Source organism: Rhinoraja longicauda, chromosome 4 (genome assembly GCF_053455715.1).
Source record: "Rhinoraja longicauda isolate Sanriku21f chromosome 4, sRhiLon1.1, whole genome shotgun sequence".
In the NCBI taxonomy this organism is placed as follows: domain Eukaryota; kingdom Metazoa; phylum Chordata; class Chondrichthyes; order Rajiformes; family Arhynchobatidae; genus Rhinoraja; species Rhinoraja longicauda.
Window position 1 is genome coordinate 89,547,959 of NC_135956.1, and position 20,638 is coordinate 89,568,596.

Genomic DNA, 20,638 nt, shown 5'->3' on the forward strand with positions numbered 1-20,638 from the left:
AAAACAGGAAACATGTTCCCAATGTTGGGGGAGTCCAGAACCAGGGGCCACAGTTTAAGAATAATGGGTAGGCCATTATTGCCATAAATGGGTAGGCCATTTAGAACTGAGATGAGGAAAAACTTTTTCAGTCAGAGAGTTGTAAATCTGTGGATTTACAGATCCACAGATCCCTGGATGCTTTCAAGAGAGAGTTAGATAGAGCTCTTAAGGATAGTGGAGTCAGGGGGTATGGGGAGAAGGCAGGAACGGGGTACTGATTGAGAATGATCAGCCATGATCACATTGAATGGCGGTGCTGGCTCGAAGGGCCGAATGGCCTATTCCTGCACCTATTGTCTATTGACTGCCTGTTTGAGGTAGCGCCTCCTGTAAATCCTTTTGATGCTGAGGAGGTCAGTATCCATGATGGACCGGGCAGTTTAGTTTTGAGGTACCGGCACACCATGTCTGCACTGATCAACGATCACCCTGCACACTAGTTCTATCCGGCACACTAGGGGAAATTTACAGAAGCTAATAAACTTACAATTGCCCCTAGTGTATCTGGACTTTCAAAAAGCCTTTGACAAGGCCCCACACAAGAGATGAGTGTGCACACTTAGAGCACATGGTATTGGGGGTAGGGTATTTGCATGGATGGAGAACTGGTTGGCAGACAGGAAGCAAAGATTGGGGTTCCATTTCTGAATGGCAGGCAGTGACTAAATGGGGTGCCGCAAGGCTTGGTGCTGGGACCCCTGTTATTTACAATATATATTAACAATTTAGACGAGGGAATTAAATGTGACATCTCCAAGTTTGCAGATGACACAAAGCTGGGTGGCAGGGTGAGCTGCGAGGACGATGCTATGAGGTTGCAGGGTGACAGGGACAAGTTGTGTGAGTGGGCAGATGCATGGCAGATGCAGTATAATGTGGATAAATGTGAGGTTATCCACTTTGGTGGCAAGAACAGGAAGGCAGATTATTATCTGAATGGTGTCAGATTAGGAGAAAGGGAGGTGCAACAAGACCTGGGTGGGCTTGTACATCAGTCACCGAAAGTAAGCATGCAGGTACAGCAAGCAGTGAAGACAGCTAATGGCATGTTGGCCTTCATTGCGAGAGGATTTGAGTTTAGGGGCAAGGAGATCCTACTGCACCTGGAGTATTGTGTGCAGTTTTGGTCTCCTAATTTGAGGAAGGACATTATTGCTATTGAGGAAGTGTAGCGTAGGTTCACCAGGTTAATTCCCGGGACGGCGGGACTGACATATGATGAAAGAATGGGTCGACTGGGCTTGTATTCACTGGAATATAAAATGCTTAAAGGATTGGACAGGCTAGATGCAGGAAAAATGTTCCCGATGTTGGTGGAGTCCAGAACCAGGGGTCACAGCTTAAGATTAAGAGGGAGGCCATTTAGGACTGAGATGAGGAAAAACATTTTCAGGCAGAGTTGTGAATCTGTGGAATTCTCTGCCACAGAATGCAGTGGATGCCAATTCACTGGATGTATTCAAGAGAGAGTTAGATTTAGCTCTTAGGGCTAAAGGAATCAAGGGATATGGGTAAAAGCAGGAACGGGGTACTGATTTTAGTTTATCATTCATGATCATATTGAATGGCAGTGCTGGCTTGAAGGGCCGAATGGCCTACTCCTGCACCTATTTTTCTATGTTTCAAACTTGCATGTCTTTGGAGTGTGGGAGGAAACCGGAGCACCCAGAGGAAACCCACGCGGTCACGGGGAGAACGTGCAAACTCTGCGCAGGATTGAACCCAGGTCTCTGCCGCTGTGAGGCAGCAACTCTACCGCCGCGCCACCGTGTCCACTGCTTTTTGTGAGAAGAGGGGGGAAGAAATTGCTCTTGAATCTGGTGGTGCGAGCTTTCAAGCTTTTGTGTCTTCTGCCCAGCGGGGGCAGGGAGAAGAGGGAATGAACGATTAAAAAAGTATTTCATTATAATGGCTGCTTTCCTGAGGCAACGTGAAGTACATGTGTCAGGGGTTATGGGGAGAAGTCGGGAGAATAGGGTTCGGAGGGAGAGATAGATCAGCCATGATTGAGTGGCGGAGGAGACAATGGACAATAGACAATAGGTGCAGGAGGAGGCCATTCGGCCCTTCGAGCAAGCACCGCCATGAAAAAGTTTTTCCTCATCTCAGTTCTAAATGGCCTACCCCTTATTCTTAAACTGTGGCCCCTTGTTCAGGACTCCCCCAACATTGGGAACATGTTTCCTGCCACTAACGTGTCCAACCCCTTAATAATGTTATACGTTTTGATAAGATCTCCTCTCATCCTTCTAAACTCCAGTGTATACAAGCCTAGTCGCTCCAGTCTTTCAACTTATGACAGTCCCGCCATTCCGGGAATTAACCTAGCAAACCTACGCTGCACGCCATCAATAGCAAGAATGTCCTTCCTCAAATTTGGAGACCAAAACTGCACACAGTACTCCAGGTGTGGTCTCACTAGGGCCCTGTACAACTGCAGAAGGTCCTCTTTGCTCCTATACTCAACTCCTCTTGTTATGAAGGCCAACATTCCATTGGCTTTCTTCACTGCCTGCTGTACCTGCATGCTTCCTTTCAGTGACTGCTGCACTTGGACACCCAGATCTTATAGACTTGATGGGCCGAAGGGCCTAATCCTGCTCCTATCACTTATGAACATAAAGTGTAGATGGAGTCGATGGCGGGGAGTCTGGTCTGTGCGACGGACTGGTCTACATCCACGACTGTCTGCAATTTCTTGCGGTCTTGGGCAGAACGGTTCCCAGACCAGGCTGTGACACAACCCAACAGTGAGCTTTCTACGGGTGCATCTGTAGAAGTTTGTAAGAGTCATTGGAGACATGCTGAATTCCGTTAGTCCCCTGAGGAAGTACAGGCATTGGTGAGAAGCTATGATGTTGCGCACAGACTGGGCAGATTTCTAAAGCTGTTGAAATTCATTTTTTGACTTTTGCTAATTCCCAATTCCTCATTTTTGCCGTTTCTTTTCCTCTTTTGGTGTAATTTTGTGATTCCGTCTCTAGTGCCACCTCTCTCGTTTCCTCCTTTTCTTTAAAAAAGTCAAGAGAAAAGTACAGAGAAACATCTGTGCGGCTTTCTGTTCAGTGCTATGAAGCCATAGACAAATTTCCTCCTCTTGATAAGATTAGCCATTCAACTAATTAACTAACGAGTAGAGTAGACAATAGACAATAGACAATGAGTGCAAGAGGAGGCCATTCGGCCCTTCGAGCCAGCACCGCCATTCATTGTGATCATGGCTGATCATCCACAATCAGTAACCCGTGCCTGCCTTCTCCCCATATCCCTTGATTCCACTAGCCCTCTATCTAACTCTCTTTTAAATTCATCCAGTGAATTGGCCTCCACTGCCCTCTGTGGCAGAGAATTCCACAAATTCACAACTCTCTGGGTGGAAAAGTTTCTTCTCATCTCAGTTTTAAATGGCCTCCCCTTTATTCTAAGACTGTGGCCCCTGGTTCTGGACTCCCCCAACATTGGGAACATTTTTCCTGCATCTAGCTTGTCCAGTCCTTTCATAATTTTATACGTCTCTATAAGATCCCCTCTCATCCTTCTAAACTCCAGTGAATACAAGCCCGGTCTTTCCAATCTTTTCTCATATGACAAACCCGCCATCCCGGGGATTAACCTGGTGAACCTACGCTGCACTGCCTCAAATGCAAGGACGTCCTTCCTCAAATTAGGAGACCAAAACTGCACACAATACTCCAGATGTGGTCTCAATAGGGCCCTGTACAACTGCAGAAGGACCTCTTTGCTCCTATACTCAAATCCTCTCGCAATGAAGGCCAACATGCCATTAGCTTTCTTCACTGCCTGCTGTACCTGCATCTTTACTTTCATTACCTGCATGCTTACTGTGGAGTGAGAGGAAGGCTGTACGCTCAGAGGGGGTGAGGCTGGAGTAGGTAAGGGGAGTGGAAAAGTTGAGACGGTTGACGTCATGCCAGCAGTTAGAAATAAAGAGGTCTGGAGAGGGCAGAATCAAATCAAATCAAATTTCTTTGTTGTCACTGTAGTGGTGCATACACTTTGGTGGTAAGAATAGGAAGGCATAGTATTATCTGAATGGTGTCAAGTTAGGAAAAGGGGACGTACAACGAGATCTGGGTGTCCTAGTGCATCAGTCACTGAATGGAAGCATGCAGGTACAGCAGGCAGTGAAGAAAGCCAATGGAATGTTGGCCTTCATAACAAGACAAGTTGAGTATAGGAGCAAAGAGGTCCTTCTGCAGTTGTGCAGGGCCCTAGTGAGACCGCGCCTGGAGTACTGTGTGCAGTTTTGGTCTCCAAATTTGAGGAAGGGTATTCTTGCTATTGAGGGCGTGCAGCGTAGGTTTACTAGGTTAATTCCCGGAATGGCGGGACTATCATATGTTGAAAGACTGGAGTGACTAGGCTTGTATACACTGGAATTTAGAAGGATGAGAGGAGATCTTATCGAAACGTATAAGATTATTAAGGGGTTGGACACGTTAGAGGCAGGAAACATGTTGGGGGAGTCCAGAACCAGGGGCCACAGTTTAAGAATAAGGGGTAGGCCATTTAGAACTGAGATGAGGAAAAACTTTTTCAGAAAGAGAGTTGTGAATCTGTGGAATTCTCTGCCTCAGAAGGCAGTGGAGGCCAATTCTCTGAATGCATTCAAGAGAGAGCTAGATAGAGTTCTTAAGGATAGCGGAGTCAGGGGGTACGGGGAGAAGGCAGGAACGGGGAACTGATTGAGAATGATCAGCAATGATCAAATTGAATGGCGGTGCTGGCTCGAAGGGCCGAATGGCCTCCTCCTGCACCTATTGTCTATTGTCTATTACAACGAAATCCAGGTGCCATGCCTGAGGGGAGCTCAAATATACAAGATATAAAATAACAATAAAATAACAGTAAAAGTGTGAGGAAAATAAAAACTGTTCACTCACGTGCGCACACTGTGACACACACACACACAGATTCACACACGCATGCACAATATGCCTAACGTATGCACACTTATCAGAATGTACGATATTGCACCTTGTCAGAATATAAGGTATTGCACAGAATAGTATTATAAAAATAAGTATTATAAATGAATATATCGATATTGCACAGAGGTAGGTATTGTACAGTATAAATATTGTCTACTTCTGCTTTCAGTGTAGAGTTCAGGGTGGTGAAGGCCTTAGGGTGGAAACTGTTGGTTAGTCTTGCGGTGTGAGTTTTTATGGACCTGTACCGCTTTGCTGAGGGCGGAAGGACAGTTCTGGGACGTTCAAGAGGGGAGGGACCGGTGGAGACGGGAGAAGGGGTCATCACTGGGTGGTAAGGACCCCTTCCCATAGAGAAAGGCTCAGAGGCGGAGGTGACGGAAGAAGAGCTCCACGTCATGGCGGACCCAGAACTCGTTGAGGTGGGGGCAGAGGGGAACAAAGGTGAGACCTCTGCTGAGGACAGACCATAGAAACATAGAAACATAGAAAATAGGTGCAGAGGAGGCCATTTGGCCCTTCGAGCCAGCACCGCCATTCATTGTGATCGTGGCTGATCATCTACAATCAGTAACCCGTGCCTGCCTTCTCCCCATATCCCTTGATTCCACTAGCCCCTAGAGCTCTATCTAACTCTCTTTTAAATTCATCCAGTGAATTGGCCTCCACTGCCCTCTGTGGAAGAGAATTCCACAAATTCACAACTCTCTGGGTGAAAAAGTTCCTTCTCACCTCAGTTTTAAATGGCCTCCCCTTTATTCTTAGATTGTGTGGCCCATGGTTCTGGACTCCCCCAACATTGGGAACATGTTTCCTTCATCTAGCTTGTCCAGTCCTTTCATAATTTTATACGTCTCTATAAGATCCCCTCTCATCCTTCTAAACTCCAGTGAATACAAGCCCAGTCGTTCCAATCTTTCCTCATATGACAGTCCCGCCATCCCGGGGATTAACCTGGTGAACCTACGCTGCACTGCCTCAATAGCAAGGAAGTCCTTCCTCAAATTAGGAGACCAAAACTCACACAATACTCCAGATATGGTCTCACCAGGGCTGTATACAACTGCAGAAGGACCTCTTTACTCCTATACTCAAATCCTTGTTATGAAGGCCAACATGCTATTAGCTTTCTTCACAGCCTGCTGTACCTGCACACTTACTTTCGGTGACTGGTGTACAAGGACACCCAGGTCTCTACACTTCCCCTTTACCTAATCTGACACCATTGAGATAATAATCTGCCTCCTTGTTTTTGCCACCAAAGTGGATAACCTCACATTTATCTACATTATACTGCATCTGCCACGCATCTGCCCACTCACTCAACCTGTCCAAATCACCCTGCAACCTCCTAACATCCTCTTCGCAGTTCACACAGTTCACCCAGCTTTGTGTCATTCCCAAACTTGCTAGTGTTACTTCTAATTCCATCATCCAAATCATTAATATATATGGTAAACAGTTGCGGCCCCAACACCGAGCCTTGCGGCACTCCACTCGCCACTGCCTGCCATTCTGAAAAGGACCCGTTTACTCCTACTCTTTGCTTCCTGTCTGCCAACCAATTCTCTATCCATGTCAATACCCTACCCCCAATACCGTGTGCTCTAATTTTGCCCACCAATCTCCTGTGTGTGACCTTATCAAAGGCTTTCTGAGAAGGCAGTGGAGGCCAATTCTCTGAATGCATTCAAGAGAGAGCTAGATAGAGCTCTTAAGGATAGCGGAGTCAGGGGGTATGGGGAGAAGGCAGGAACGGGGCACTGATTGAGCCTTGATCACATTGAATGGTGGTGCTGGCTCGAAGGGCCGAATGGCCTACTCCTGCACCTATTGTCTATTGTTCATTAAATATGATCAATTGGCCAGATACTGAGTGGATCTCTAGTGCAAATATTCAATCAGTAACATCCAAAGTTTAAAGATCTCAAAGCAGCAACTCTTCATGAAATAGTTATAAATGTCAACTGTCAACTTATCCAAGAGGTTGAACAAAAATAATTGTTTGCAAACATTTTATATACGAAGAAATCGCAGAGAGTTGTGAACACTGCCCAGTCTAACACTCAGAATCTGCTTACTAAAATGGCGCTGAAATGTACTCATGACCCACTACGGTTTTTAGAGTCGAGTGGTCTATCTTACTCCTCTAGTATCTTTGGTGCTGCCTGCCCCGCTGAGTTGCTCCAGCTTTGTCTGTCTATCCTCGTGGTCAGTCAGCATCTGTGGCGGGAGATGCCCCTGGAAAGGCAAGTGGTGACGCAACAGACGGGACCGCGTGACCTCCATCGCCCGTCGCCACGACAACCCGAGGCCCCGGCTCCCGTCGCCACGACAACCCGAGACCCATCACGACGACAACCCGAGACCTGGAGCGCCTGTCACCACAGCAACCCGAGACCTGGAGCGCCCGTCACCACGGCAACCCGAGACCTGGAGCGCCCGTCACCACAACAACCCGAGGCCCCTGGCGCCCGTCACCACGGCAACCCGAAACCCCGGCGCCCGTCACCACGGCAATCCAATCCCCAAAGCGACCTTCACCATGGCAACCCGATCCCCAAAGTGCCTGTCATCACGGCAACCCGAAACCCCGGCGCCCGTCACCACGGCAACCCGATCCCCCAACGCCCGTCACCACGGCAACCCGATCCCCCAGCGCCCATCACCACGGCAACCCGAGACCTGGAGCGCTCGTCACCACGGCAACCCGAGACGTGGAGCGCCCACGTCACCACGGTAACCCGAGGACCCGGCGTCCGTCACCACGGCAACCCGAGACCTGGCGCCCACGTCACAATGCAACCCGAGGCCCTGGAGCGCCCGTCACCACGGCAACCGATCCATGGCGCCTTAATGATAACTCTCCCCCCCCCCTCTAAACATGCGAGCGGGAGGAACGGGGCCGGGTGGGAAAAGAAATAGCAACAGGCCGGCGATGGACTCGGTGGGGTCAGAGCACAAGGGAGAGTGAGCGGCCTAGTGGGCGCTGAGAAGCCTGGTGCGGTTGCCATGGCGACGGTGTCCACAGGGAGACGCCGGGCCCCGGCCTCGGAGAGGAGAGGAGAGCAGAGCAGAGCAGGGAGGCCGAGGACGTCCCGGGAGAGTAAGTCTACAACATCACACTCACACCCTCCCCACAAACCCAACAAAGCCAGGAAGGTTGCTGCAATACTTCAAGGAGAGAGTTAGATCTTGGGGCTGACAGAATCAAGGGATAATTATGTGGGGAGAAGGCAGGAACGGGGTACTGAGTGAGAATGATCAGCCATGATCACATTGAATGGCGGCGCTGGCTCCGAAGGGCCGAATGGCCTCCTCCTGCACCTATTGTCTATGTTTCTATGCTCACTTTTCCCACCCAGTTTTTAAGAGGTTAGAGTTTAAAGAAGATAGACAGAAAAAGCTGGAGTAACTCAAGCGGGACAGGCAGCATCTCTGGAGAGAAGGAATGGGTGACGTTTTAGACAATAGACAATGGGTGCAGGAGGAGGCCATTCGGCCCTTCGAGCCAGCACCGCCATTCAATGTGATCATGGCTGATCATTCTCAATCAGTACCCCGTTCCTGCCTTCTCCCCGTACCCCCTGACTCCGCTATCCTTAAGAGCTCTATCTACCTCTCTCTTGAATGTTTTGGGTCGAGAGTGGTTAGGGATGAAGGGAAACGAGAGATACAGACGGTGACGTGGAGAGACGAAGATCAATGAATGAAAGATATGCAAAAAAGTAACGATGACAAAGGAGACCGGCCATTGTTAGCTGTTTGTTGGGTGAGAACGAGAAGCTGGTGCGACTTGGGTGGGAGAGGGATAGAGAGAGAGGAAATGTCGGGGCTACCTGAGGTGAGAGAAATCAATGTTCATACCACGGGTGTAAGCTGCCCAAGCGAAATATGAGGCGCTGTTCCTCCAATTTGTGTTTGGCCTCACTCTGTCAATGGAGGAGGCCGAGAACAGAAAGGTCCGTGTAGGAATGGGAAGGAGAATTAAAGTGTCCAGCAACTGGGAGATCAGGTTGGTTCACGCCGGCTGAGCGAAGGTGTTCCGCAAAACGATGGCCCAGTCTGCGTTTGGTCTCGCTGATGTATAAGAGTCTACATCTTGAACAACGGATACAGTAGATGAGGTTGGAGGAGGTGCAAGTGAACCTCTGCTGAACCTGAAAGGACTGTTGCGGTCCCTGGACGGAGTCGAGGGAGGAGGTGTAGGGACAGGTGTTGCATCTGCTGCGGTTGCAGGGGAAGGTACCTGGGCAGGGGGTGGTTTGGGTGGGAAGGGATGAGTTAACCAGGGAGTTGCGGAGGGAACGGTCTCTGCGGAAGGCAGAAAGGTAACGGAGATAGAGTTTGGGGAACAGCTTTGCTTTCCATTCCTACCCAAACAGTTTCGTGTCGTTTGTAGGAAGGAACTGCAGATGCTGGCTTACACACAAGGTAGACACAAAAGGAGGCAGTGGAGGCCAGTTCTCTGAATGCATTCAAGAGAGAGCTAGATAGAGCTCTTAAGGATAGCGGAGTCAGGGGGTATGGGGAGAAGGCAGGAACAGGGTACTGATTGAGAATGATCAGCCATGATCACATTGAATGGCGGTGCTGGCTCGAAGGGCCGAATGGCCTCCTCCTGCACCTATTATCTATTGTCAATTGTCTATTGACTGGTATAGTTTTCCTGGACTACTGTTACCATTTTTTCCCTGAGAGAAAGTCATGGTCAGATGCTGTGGGAGGCCTGGGGAACATTGCCCTCTGCTGGTTCATTGCCATGAACTGTCGTTGAATTCCCTGCGATGAATCCCTGTGTTCCAGGGTGCGTTTCTATCGCTCGGACCAGAGGGTGAAATATTGGGATTTGGGGGAAGCTTCGCATCCCCATCACGGTCACGGTGGCGCAGCAGTAGAGTTGCTGCATTACAGCGAATGCAGCGCCGGAGACCTGGGTTCCATCCCGACTACGGGTGCTGTCTGTATGGAGTTTGTACGTTCTCCCCGTGACCTGCGTGGGTTTCTCCGAGATCTTCGGTTTCCTCCCACACTCCAAAGACGTGCAGGTTTGTAGGTTAATTGGCTGCGTAAATGTAAAAATTGTCCCTAGTGGGTGTAGGATAGTGTTAATGTGTGGGGATCACTGGTTAGCGCGGACCCGGTGAGCCAAAGGGCCTGTTTCCGTGCTGTATCTGTATCTCTAGACTAAAATCCTGGTGTAACTCAGGTTACAGGCAGCATCTCCGGATAAAAAGAATGGGTGATGTTTCGGGCCAAGACTCTTCTTCAGACTGTTCCTTGTTTGCTTCGTTGTCACCTTCCTCTCAGCTAACATTGATCTATTCTACACTTTCCATGACCTTCGCCCCCTTTGATCTCTCGTTTTTGCACCCTGCCCTTCCATACTTCTGTGTCTCCCTCTCCCCTGACTCTCAACCCCAAACATCACCCATTCCTTCTCTCCAGTGATGCTGCCTGTCCCGCTGAGTCACGCCAGCATTTTGTGTCTCGATTAGTGTCGTTTTCAAATTGAGGAAGGGTCTCAACCTGAAACATCACCTTTTCCTTTTCTCCAGAGATGCTGCCTGACCCGCTGAGTTACTCCAGCATTTGGTCTTTCTTCGGTGTACCTAGTTTACATTAGGTTTATTATTATCACTTATACCGAGCTGCAGGGAAAAGCTTTGCTTTGCTTGCTATCCAGTCAGTTTAGTGTTGTTTATTCATAGTCGTCGAGTTGTACAGATCAGAAACAGTCCCTTCGGTCCAACTTGCCCATGTCAACCAACATGCCCCACCTAGTCTAGTCCCACTGGCCTGCGTGTATTATTGTCTTGTTTACTGAGCTTCAGTGGAAAGCTTTGCTTTGCATGCCATCCAACACAGTTTAGTTTAATTATACAGTCTTTATTGGTTGCTGCATATTATATTCAGGGACCAATATTTTTGGTCAAGTTACAGGAAATTCAGGATCCAGTTGCATAGATGCGAACTGAGGCCTAGCTGGTGGGGTTTGGAGATGAGCTTGGTGGGGATGTCTGTGTTGAAGGCAGAGCTATAGTCTATGAATATCATCCTCACGTAAGTGCCCTGTCTCTCCAGGTTAGTCAGGAAGGTATGAAGAGCCAGGGGAGTCCAGAACAAGGGGCCACAGTTTAAGAGTAAGGGGTAGGCCATTTAGAACTGAGATGAGGAAAAACTTTTTCAGTCAGAGAGTTGTGAATCTGTGGAATTCTCTGCCTCAGAAGGCAGTGGAGGCCAATTCTCTGAATGCATTCAAGAGAGAGCAAGATAGAGCTCTTAAGGATAGCGGAGTCAGGGGGTACGGGGAGAAGGCAGGAACGGGGTACTGATTGAGAATGATCAGCCACGATCACATTGAATGGCGGTGCTGGCTCGAAGGGCCGAATGGCCTCCTCCTGCACCTATTGTCTATTGTCTATTGAGATGGCGTCCTCTGTGGATCTATTCGCTCTGTATGCAAACTGGGCGGCACGGTAGCGCAGCGGTAGAGTTGCTGCTTTACAGCGAATGCAACGCCGGAGACTCAGGTTCGATCCTGACTACGGGTGCTGCACTGTAAGGAGTTTGTACGTTCTCCCCGTGACCTGCGTGGGTTTTCTCCGAGATCTTCGGTTTCCTCCCACACTCCAAAGACGTACAGGTATGTAGGTTAATTGGCTGGGTAAATGTAAAAATTGTCCCTAGTGGGTGTAGGATAGTGTTAATGTATGGGGATTGCTGGGCGGCACGGACTTGGAGGGCCGAAAAGGCCTGTTTCTGGCTGTATATATATGATATGATATGATATGATATGGTGTGGGTCTAGTGAGGCAGGGATGGTGGCTTTGATGTGGGAGAGGACCAACCTTTCAAAGCACTTCATAATGATCGGAGTGAGGGCAACCGGGCGGTGGTCGTTCAGGCTGCTGATGCTTGCCTGTTTCGGCACCGGCACTATGGTGGCCGACTTCGGGACCGTTGCCAGAGATAAAGACAGGTTGAAGATGTTCGTGGATACTCCAGCAAGCTGGTCAGCACAGTCCTTAAGTACCCGTCCTGGGACTCGGGCCTGGCCTGCAGCTTTGCGTGGGTTGAGGAAGGATATTCTTGCTATTGAGGGCGTGCAGCGTAGGTTTACTAGGTTAATACCCGGAATGGCAGGACTATCATATGTTGAAAGACTGGAGCGACTAGGCTTGTATACACTGGAATTTAGAAGGATGAGAGGAGATCTTATCGAAACGTATAAGATTATTAAGGGGTTGGACACGTTAGAGGCAGGAAACATGTTGGGGGAGTCCAGAACCAGGGGCCACAGTTTAAGAATAAGGGGTAGGCCATTTAGAACTGAGATGAGGAAAAACTTTTTCAGTCAGAGAGTTGTGAATCTGTGGAATTCTCTGCCTCAGAAGGCAGTGGAGGCCAATTCTCTGAATGCATTCAAGAGAAAGCTAGATAGAGCTCTTAAGGATAGCGGAGTCAGGGGGTGTGGGGAGAAGGCAGGAACGGGGTATTGATTGAAAATGATCAGCCGTGATCACATTGAATGGTGGTGCTGATTCGAAGGGCCGAATGGCATCCTCCTGCACCTATTGTCTATTGATCCTCTGCAACGCGCGCTGTGCCTCACGTGTGCTCAGCAATTAGTTTAGAGATACGGCGCGGAAACAGGCCCTTCGGCCCACCGAGTCCGCACCGACCAGCGATCCCCGCACATTAACACTATCCCACACACGCTACGGACAATTTACATGTACACCAAGCCAATTAACCTACAAACCTGTACGTCTTTGGAGTGTGGGAGGAAACCGGAGAACTCGAAGAAAACCCACGCAGGTCACGGGGAGAACGTACAAACTCCGTACAGACGGCACCCGTAGTCGGGATGGATCCCGGGTCTCCAGCGATGCAATCGCTGTAAGGCGGCAACTCTACTGCTGCGCCACCGTGACCACACCAGGGGCAATTTGCAGAGGGCCAATTAACCTAAAATTAAACTCTTTGGGATGTGGAGGAAACTGGAGCACTCAGGGAAAACCCATGTGGGTCACATGGAGAACACACAAAATGGCGGTGCTGGCTCGAAGGGCCGAATGGCCTCCTCCTGCACCTATTAACCATATAACCATATAACAATTACAGCACGGAAACAGGCCCGTTCGGCCCTACCAGTCCACGCCGACCACTTTCTCTGACCTAGTCTCATCTACCTGCTCTCAGACCATAACCCTCCAATCCCCTCCCATCCATATACCTATCCAATTTACTCTTAAATAATAAAAATCGAAGCTCATTCCACACAGCCTCCACCCCTGAGTAAAGAAGTTACCCCTCATGTTACCCCTAAACTTTTGTCCCTTAATTCTGAAGTTATGTCCCCTTGTTGGAATCTTCCCCACTCTCAAAGGGAAAAGCGTCAACTCTGTCCGTCCCTCTTAAAATTTTAAAAACCTCTATCAAGTCCCTCCTCAACCTTCTATGCTCCAAAGAATAAAGACCCAACCTGTTCAACCTCTCTCTGTAGCTTAAGTGCTGAAACCCAGGCAACATTCTAGTAAATCTCCTCTGTACCCTCTCCATTTTGTCGACATCCTTCCTATAATTTGGCGACCAGAACTGCACACCATACTCCAGATTCGGCCTCACCAATGCCCTGTACAATTTCAACATTACATCCCAACTTCTATATTCGATGCTCTGATTTATAAAGGCAAGCATACCAAACGCCTTCTTCACCACCCTATCCACATGAGATTCCACCTTCAAGGAACAATGCACAGTTATTCCCAGATCCCTCTGTTCCACTGCATTCCTCAGTTCCCTACCATTTACCCTGTACGTCCTATTTTGATTTGTCCTACCAAAATGCAGCACCTCACACTTATCAGCATTAAACTCCATCTGCCATCTTTCAGCCCACCCTTCCAAAAGGCCCAAGTCTCTCTGTAGACTTTGAAAATCGACTTCATTATTAACTACACCACCTATCTTAGTATCATCTGCATACTTACTAATCCAATTTGCCACACCATCATCCAGATCATTAATGTAAATGACAAACAACAGTGGACCCAACACAGATCCTTGGGGTACTCCACTAGACACTGGCCTCCAACCTGACATACAGTTGTCAACCATTACCCTCTGGTATCTCCCATTCAGCCATTGTTGAATCCATCTTGCAACCTCACTATTAATACCCAACGATTTAACCTTCTTAATCAACCTTCCATGTGGAACCTTGTCAAATGCCTTACTAAAGTCCATATAGACAACATCCACAGCCTTGCCCTTATCAATTTCCCTGGTAACCTCTTCAAAAAATTCAAGTAGATTAGTCAAACATGACCTTCCAGGCACAAATCCATGTTGACTGTTCCTAATCAGGCCTTGTTTATCCATGTGATTATATATATTGTCCCTAAGTATCTTTTCCATTAATTTTCCCACCACAGACGTCAAACTAACAGGTCTATAATTGCTAGGTTTACCTTTAGAACCTTTTTTAAACAAAGGCACTACATGCACAATGCGCCAATCTTCCGGCACCATCCCCGTTTCTAATGACGTTTGAAATATTTCCGTCATAGCCCCTGCTATTTCTGCACTAACTTCCCTCAATGTCCCAGGGAATATCCTATCAGGACCTGGAGACTTATCCACTTTTATATTTTTCAAAAGTGCCCTTACCTCCTCTTCTTTAATCCTCATAATTTCCATCACTACTCTACTTGTTTCGCTTACCTCACATAATTCAATATCCTTCTCCTCGGTGAATACCGAAGAAAAGAAATTGTTTAATATCTCCCCCATTTCTTCCGGCTCAGCACATAGCTGTCCACTCTGACTCTCTAATGGACCAATTTTATCCCTCGCTATCCTTTTGCTATTGACATATCTGTAGAACCCCTTGGGGTTTACTTTTACATTACTTGCCAAAGCAACCTCATATCTCTTTTTCGCTTTTCTAATTTCCTTCTTAAGATTCCTTTTACATTCTTTATATTCCTCAAGAACCTCATTTACTCCCTGCCGCTTATATTTATTGTATATATCATATCATATCATATATATACAGCCGGAAACAGGCCTTTTCGACCCACCAAGTCCGTGCCGCCCAGTGATCCCCGCACATTAACACTATCCTACACCCACTAGGGACAATTTTTTTTTTTTTTACATTTACCCAGCCAATTAACCTACATACCTGTACGTCTTTGGAGTGTGGGAGGAAACCGAAGATCTCGGAGAAAACCCACGCAGGTCACGGGGAGAACGTACAAACTCCTTACAGTGCAGCACCCGTAGTCAGGATCGAACCTGAGTCGACGGCGCTGCATTCGCTGTAAAGCAGCAACTCTACCGCTGCGCTACCGTGCCGCCATCTTTTTCTATATCTCCCTCTTTTTCCGAACCAAGTGTCCAATTTCCCTGGAAAACCACGGCTCTTTCAAATTATTATTCTTTCCTTTCCACCGAACAGCGACATAAAGACTCTGTACTCTCAAAATTTCACCTTTAAATATCCTCCATTTCTCTATTATATCCTTTTCATAAAACAAAATGTCCCATTTCACTCCTTTTAAATCCTTTCTCATCTCCTCAAAATTAGCCTTTCTCCAATCCAAAATCTCAACCCATGGTCCAGATTTGACCTTCTCCATAATTATATTGAAACTAATGGCATTGTGATCACTAGACCCAAAGTGTTCCTCAACACTTACCTCCGTCACCTGACCCGTCTCATTTCCTAACAGGAGGTCCAACACTGCCCCTTCTCTGGTAGGTACCTCTACGTATTGCTGCAAAAAACTATCCTGCACATATTTTACAAACTCCAAACCATCCAGCCCTTTAACAGAATGTGATTCCGTCTATGTACGGAAAATTGAAATCACCCACAATCACTACTCTGTGCTTACTACTAATATCTGCTATCTCCTTACATATTTGCTCTTCCAATTCTCGTTCCCTATTTGGCGGTCTATAATACACCCCTATAAGTGTTGCTAAGCCTTTCTCATTTCTGAGTTCCATTTCTGAGTTCTATTGTCTCTACCAGTTGCATCACTGTGCTGTTCTGCGTTCAAAACAAATCAACGGAACCTCAGTCTGGGAGCGTCACAAAGCAATGGGTCATGATGACAAACCCATTCCAAGAATGCGATTATTGCATTGCCAGAATCTTCAAGGTTTCAAACTGGTGGAATATCTGATACCAGAGACTAATTAACCTCCAAACCTTTAGGGAAATGGGAGGAAATCGAAGCATCAGGAAGAAACACATACAGTCAAAGGGGGTACATACAGACCCCACAGAGACAACTCCCGAGGTCAGGATTGAACCCGAGTACTAAGGGGGACCAGGGGTGGGGAGGCCAAGGCGGAGAGGGGATGAGTACTGCTTTTGGTAACTCTGTGGCGACTCTTTTGTGTTTTTTTGAATGCTAAAACAAAGAATTTATTTCACTGTACCTAGCCAGGGACAAGTGACGATAAGGTATCATCATCATCATCATCATCATCATCATCATCATCATCATCATCATCATCATCATCATCTAACACACTGTTCTCCAATGTTCTTCTTTGCACTTTCAGTCACACAAGGGCAGCACAAATATGGGTGTGAAAGTGCTCGTGAGAATCAGGACAACAACGAGCTTTGCGTCAGATATGATCGAGTGTTCCCCTGACGACAACGTAAGTACGATTACTGTGGAAGACCACAGAGAGGTTCATTTTAACAGAGAAGAAAAAAGTGGTGAAAATCCAATTAACATTGGAGAATATATCAATTATGAGTACAAAATATCTCTCAGGGCCTGTATTGGAGTTTAGAAGGATGAGGGGGGACCTCACTGAAACTTACCGAATAGTGAAAGGCCTGCAGAGAGTGGATGTGGAGAGAAATAGACAATAGGTGCAGGAGGAGGCCATTTGGCCCTTCGAGCCAGCACCGCCATTCAATGTGATCATGGCTGATCATTCTCAATCAGTACCCCGTTCCTGCCTTCTCCCCGTACCCCCTGACTCCGCTATCCTTAAGAGCTCTATCTAGCTCTCTCTTGAATGCATTCAGAGAATTGGTCTCCACTGCCTTCTGAGGCAGAGAATTCCACAGATTCACAACTCTCTGACTGAAAAAGTTTTTCCTCATCTCCGTTCTAAATGGCCTGCCCCTTATTCTTAAACTGTGGCCCCTTGTTCTGGACTCCCCCAACATTGGGAACATGTTTCCTGCCTCTGACGTATCCAACCCCTTAATAATCTTATACGTTTCGATAAGATCCCCTCTCATCCTTCTAAATTCCAGTGTATACAAGGAAGACCATAGTGAGATTCATTTTAATGGAGAAGAAAAAATTGTGAAAATCCAATTAACATTGGAGAATATATCAATTATGAGTACAAAACATCTCTCAGTCCATCACATGTCAAATGAGCGTTTGACGACACTGGGCCTGTACTGGAGTTTAGAAGGATGAGGGGGGACCTCATTGAAACTTACCGAATAGTGAAAGGCCTGGATAGAGTGGATGTGGAGAGAAATGTTTCCACTAGTGGGAGAGTCTAGGACCAGAGAGAAGAACGTTCCTTTAAAAGGATGAGGAATTTCTTTAGTCAGGGTGGTGAACCTGTGGAATTTATTGCCACGGAAGGCTGTGGAGGCCGTCAGTGGATATTTGTAAGGTAGAGATAGATAGATTCATGATTAGTACAGGTGTCAGGGGTTATGGGGAGAAGGCAGGAGAATGGGGTTTGGAGGGAGAAAGAGATCAGCCGTGATTGAATGGCGGGTGGACACAAAATGCTGGAGTAACTCAGCGGGTCAGGCAGCATCTAGGGAGAGAAGGAATGGGTGACGTTTCGGGTTGAGACCCTTCTTCAGACTGATGTCAGGGGAGGGGGCGGGACAGAGATGGGATGTAGTCGCAGACAGGAAGACTAGTGGGAGAACTGGGAAGGGAGAGGGGACAGAGAGGGGAAGCAGGGACTATCTGAAGTTAGAGAAGTCACTGTTCACACCGCTGGGGTGTGAGCTGCCCAAGTGAAATATGAGGTGCTGTTCCTCCAATTTGCGCTGGGCCTCACTCTGACAATGGAGGAGGCCCAGGACTGAAAGGTCAGATTGGGAGTGGGAGGGGGAGTTGAAGTGCTGAGCCACCGGGAGATCAGGTAGGTTAAGACGGACTGAGCGGAGGTGATTCAGCGAAACGATCGCCGAGCCTGCGCTTGGTCTCGCCGATGGAGGAGTAGACTCATTGGGCCTAATGGTTTAATTCTACTCTGACTTTTGAACCTCTGAATTCAGGCCAATATGTAACCTCAGCGGATTAACCTCCGGGATATTAGCAATTGTAATAGCCTAATGAACAATCCTAAACAGATTCTCTGTTTTTAATACGCATCCTCTGGCTGCAGGCATTAAAGATCCACACCAGGCGGGACCAGCGTAAGGAGGTGGTCAACAATCAGCACCGCGACTGGATGTTCAAAGTGGATGGGATTCTCCACGATGTACCACAGGAGGTTGTGTACACTGCTGTAGCCAAGACAGCCGTCGCCAGCACAATCAACGGCTTCAGCAGTACGTGGGACTGAGGGGGGGTCTTATAGAAACATATAACATTCTTAAGGGGTTGGAGAGGCTAGGTGCGGGAAGATTGTTCCCGATGTTGGGGAAGTCCAGAACAAGGGGTCACAGCTTAAGGATAATGGGGAAGTCCTTTAGGACCGAGATGAGAAAACATTTCTTCACACAGAGAGTGGTGAATCTGTGGAATTCTCTGCCACAGAAGGTAGTTGAGGCCAGTTCATTGGCTATATTTAAGAGGGAGTTAGATGTGGCCCTTGTGGCTAAAGGGATCAGGGGGTATAGAGAGAAGGCAGGTACGGGATACTGAGTTGGATGATCAGCCATGATCATATTGAATGGCGGTGCGTACAGGCTCGAAGGGCCGAATGGCCTACTCCACCTATTTTCTATGTTTCTATGTGCAGCAAGGAACTGCAGATGCCGGTTTAAACCGAAGATAGACACAAAATGCTGGAGAGATGGAATGGGTGATATTTCTTTAGTCTGAAGAAGGGTCTCGACCTGAAACGTCACCTATTCCTTCTCTCAACAGATGCTGCCTGCCCGGCTGGGTTACTCCAGCTTTTTGTGTCTATCGTAGGTCTAAGTGTTCTATTTAACTGCAATGAAGCCAGGACTTAATGGTATTAGGAGCAGAACTAGGCCATTCGGCCCATCAAGTCTACCCCTCCATTCAATCATGGCTGATCTATCTCTCCCTCCTAAGCCCATCAAGGTACAAGGACCAGTCTCACCCCCGGTCACTCCCTCTCCTCCCCGCTCCCATTAGGCAAGTACCGACGTGTGGAAACGCACAGCTCCAGATTCAGGGATAATTTATTCCCAGCTGTTATCAGGCAACAGAACCAGCCTCTCACTAACTAGTGAGCAGTCATGAACTACCATCTATCTCATTGGAGACGACTAAAGAAATTCCTCCTCATCTCCTTCCTAAAGGAGATTCTGAGACAGCATCTCTGGAGAATAGGAACAGGTGACGTTTCGGGTCGAGACCCTTCTTCAGAGTGTTTACACACTATCCACCTGAGGATAAGAATCTTGTTGTTAATCTCTTGTTGGTAAATCTCAAAGGGCATAGAACCCATAACTGACAACAATAAAAGCAATAGACAATAGACAACAGACAATAGGTGCAGGAGGAGGCCATTCGGCCCTTCGAGCCAGCACCGCCATTCAATGTGATCATGGCTGATCATTCTCAATCAATACCCCGTTTCTGCCTTCTCCCCATACCCCCTGACTCCGCTATCCTTAAGAGCTCTATCTAGCTCTCTCTTGAATGCATTCAGAGAATTGGTCTCCACTGCCTTCTGAGGCAGAGAATTCCACAGATTCACAACTCTCTGACTGAAAAAGTTTTTCCTCATCTCCGTTCTAAATGGCCTACCCCTTATTCTTAAACTGTGGCCCCTGGTTCTGGACTCCCCCAACATTGGGAACATGTTTCCTGCCTCTAACGTGTCCAACCCCTTAATAATCTTATATTTTTCGATAAGATCCCCTCGCATCCTTCTAAATTCCAGTGTATACAAGCCTAGTCGCTCCAGTCTTTCAACATGTGACAGTCCCGCCACTCCGGGAATTAACCTAGTAAACCTACGCTGCACGCCCTCAATAGCAAGAATATGCTTCCTCAAATTTGGAGACCAAAACTGCACCCAGGTGCAGTCTCACTAAGGCCCTGTACAACTGCAGAAGCGACACCCGTTCCGAGTGTGTGAATGAGGAAGTAACGTTTTAGTTGGCAGTGCAGTTGCTATCTGTGGAGACCAGCCCATCGATGATAAGTGATATGAAGTATTAGAATTGCTAGCATGTTTGAGATGGCACAGAGGTGCAGCGGTAGAGTTGCTGCCTTACAGCGCCAGAGACTCGGGTTCAATCCTACTGCGGGTCATAAGGTCATAAGTGATTGGAGTAGAATTAGGCCATTTGGCCCATCAAGTCTACTCTGCCATTCAATCATGGCTGATTTATCTCTCCCTCCTAACCCCATTCTCCTGCCTTCTCCCCGTAACCTCTGACACCCGCAGTAATCAGAAATCTACTTTGCCTTAAA

At 47.7% G+C, this 20,638-nt stretch overlaps 2 protein-coding genes across 3 annotated transcripts in view; one reads left to right on the forward strand and one right to left on the reverse strand.

The window, feature by feature from the left end:
* The window catches only part of LOC144593236 (D-serine dehydratase), a 555,040-nt gene that overhangs the window by 213,100 nt on the left and 321,302 nt on the right, over positions 1–20,638 (reverse strand). The gene's annotated exons all lie outside the window — the stretch shown is intronic.
* The window catches only part of kif9 (kinesin family member 9), an 85,995-nt gene continuing 73,177 nt past the window's right edge, over positions 7,821–20,638 (forward strand). The window contains exons 1-3 of the mRNA XM_078398344.1: positions 7,821–8,100; positions 16,581–16,682; positions 18,405–18,570. Coding sequence (XP_078254470.1) covers positions 16,602–16,682; positions 18,405–18,570 — 247 coding nt within the window. The 5' untranslated portion in view covers positions 7,821–8,100; positions 16,581–16,601. The remainder of the gene's footprint in view (positions 8,101–16,580; positions 16,683–18,404; positions 18,571–20,638) is intronic.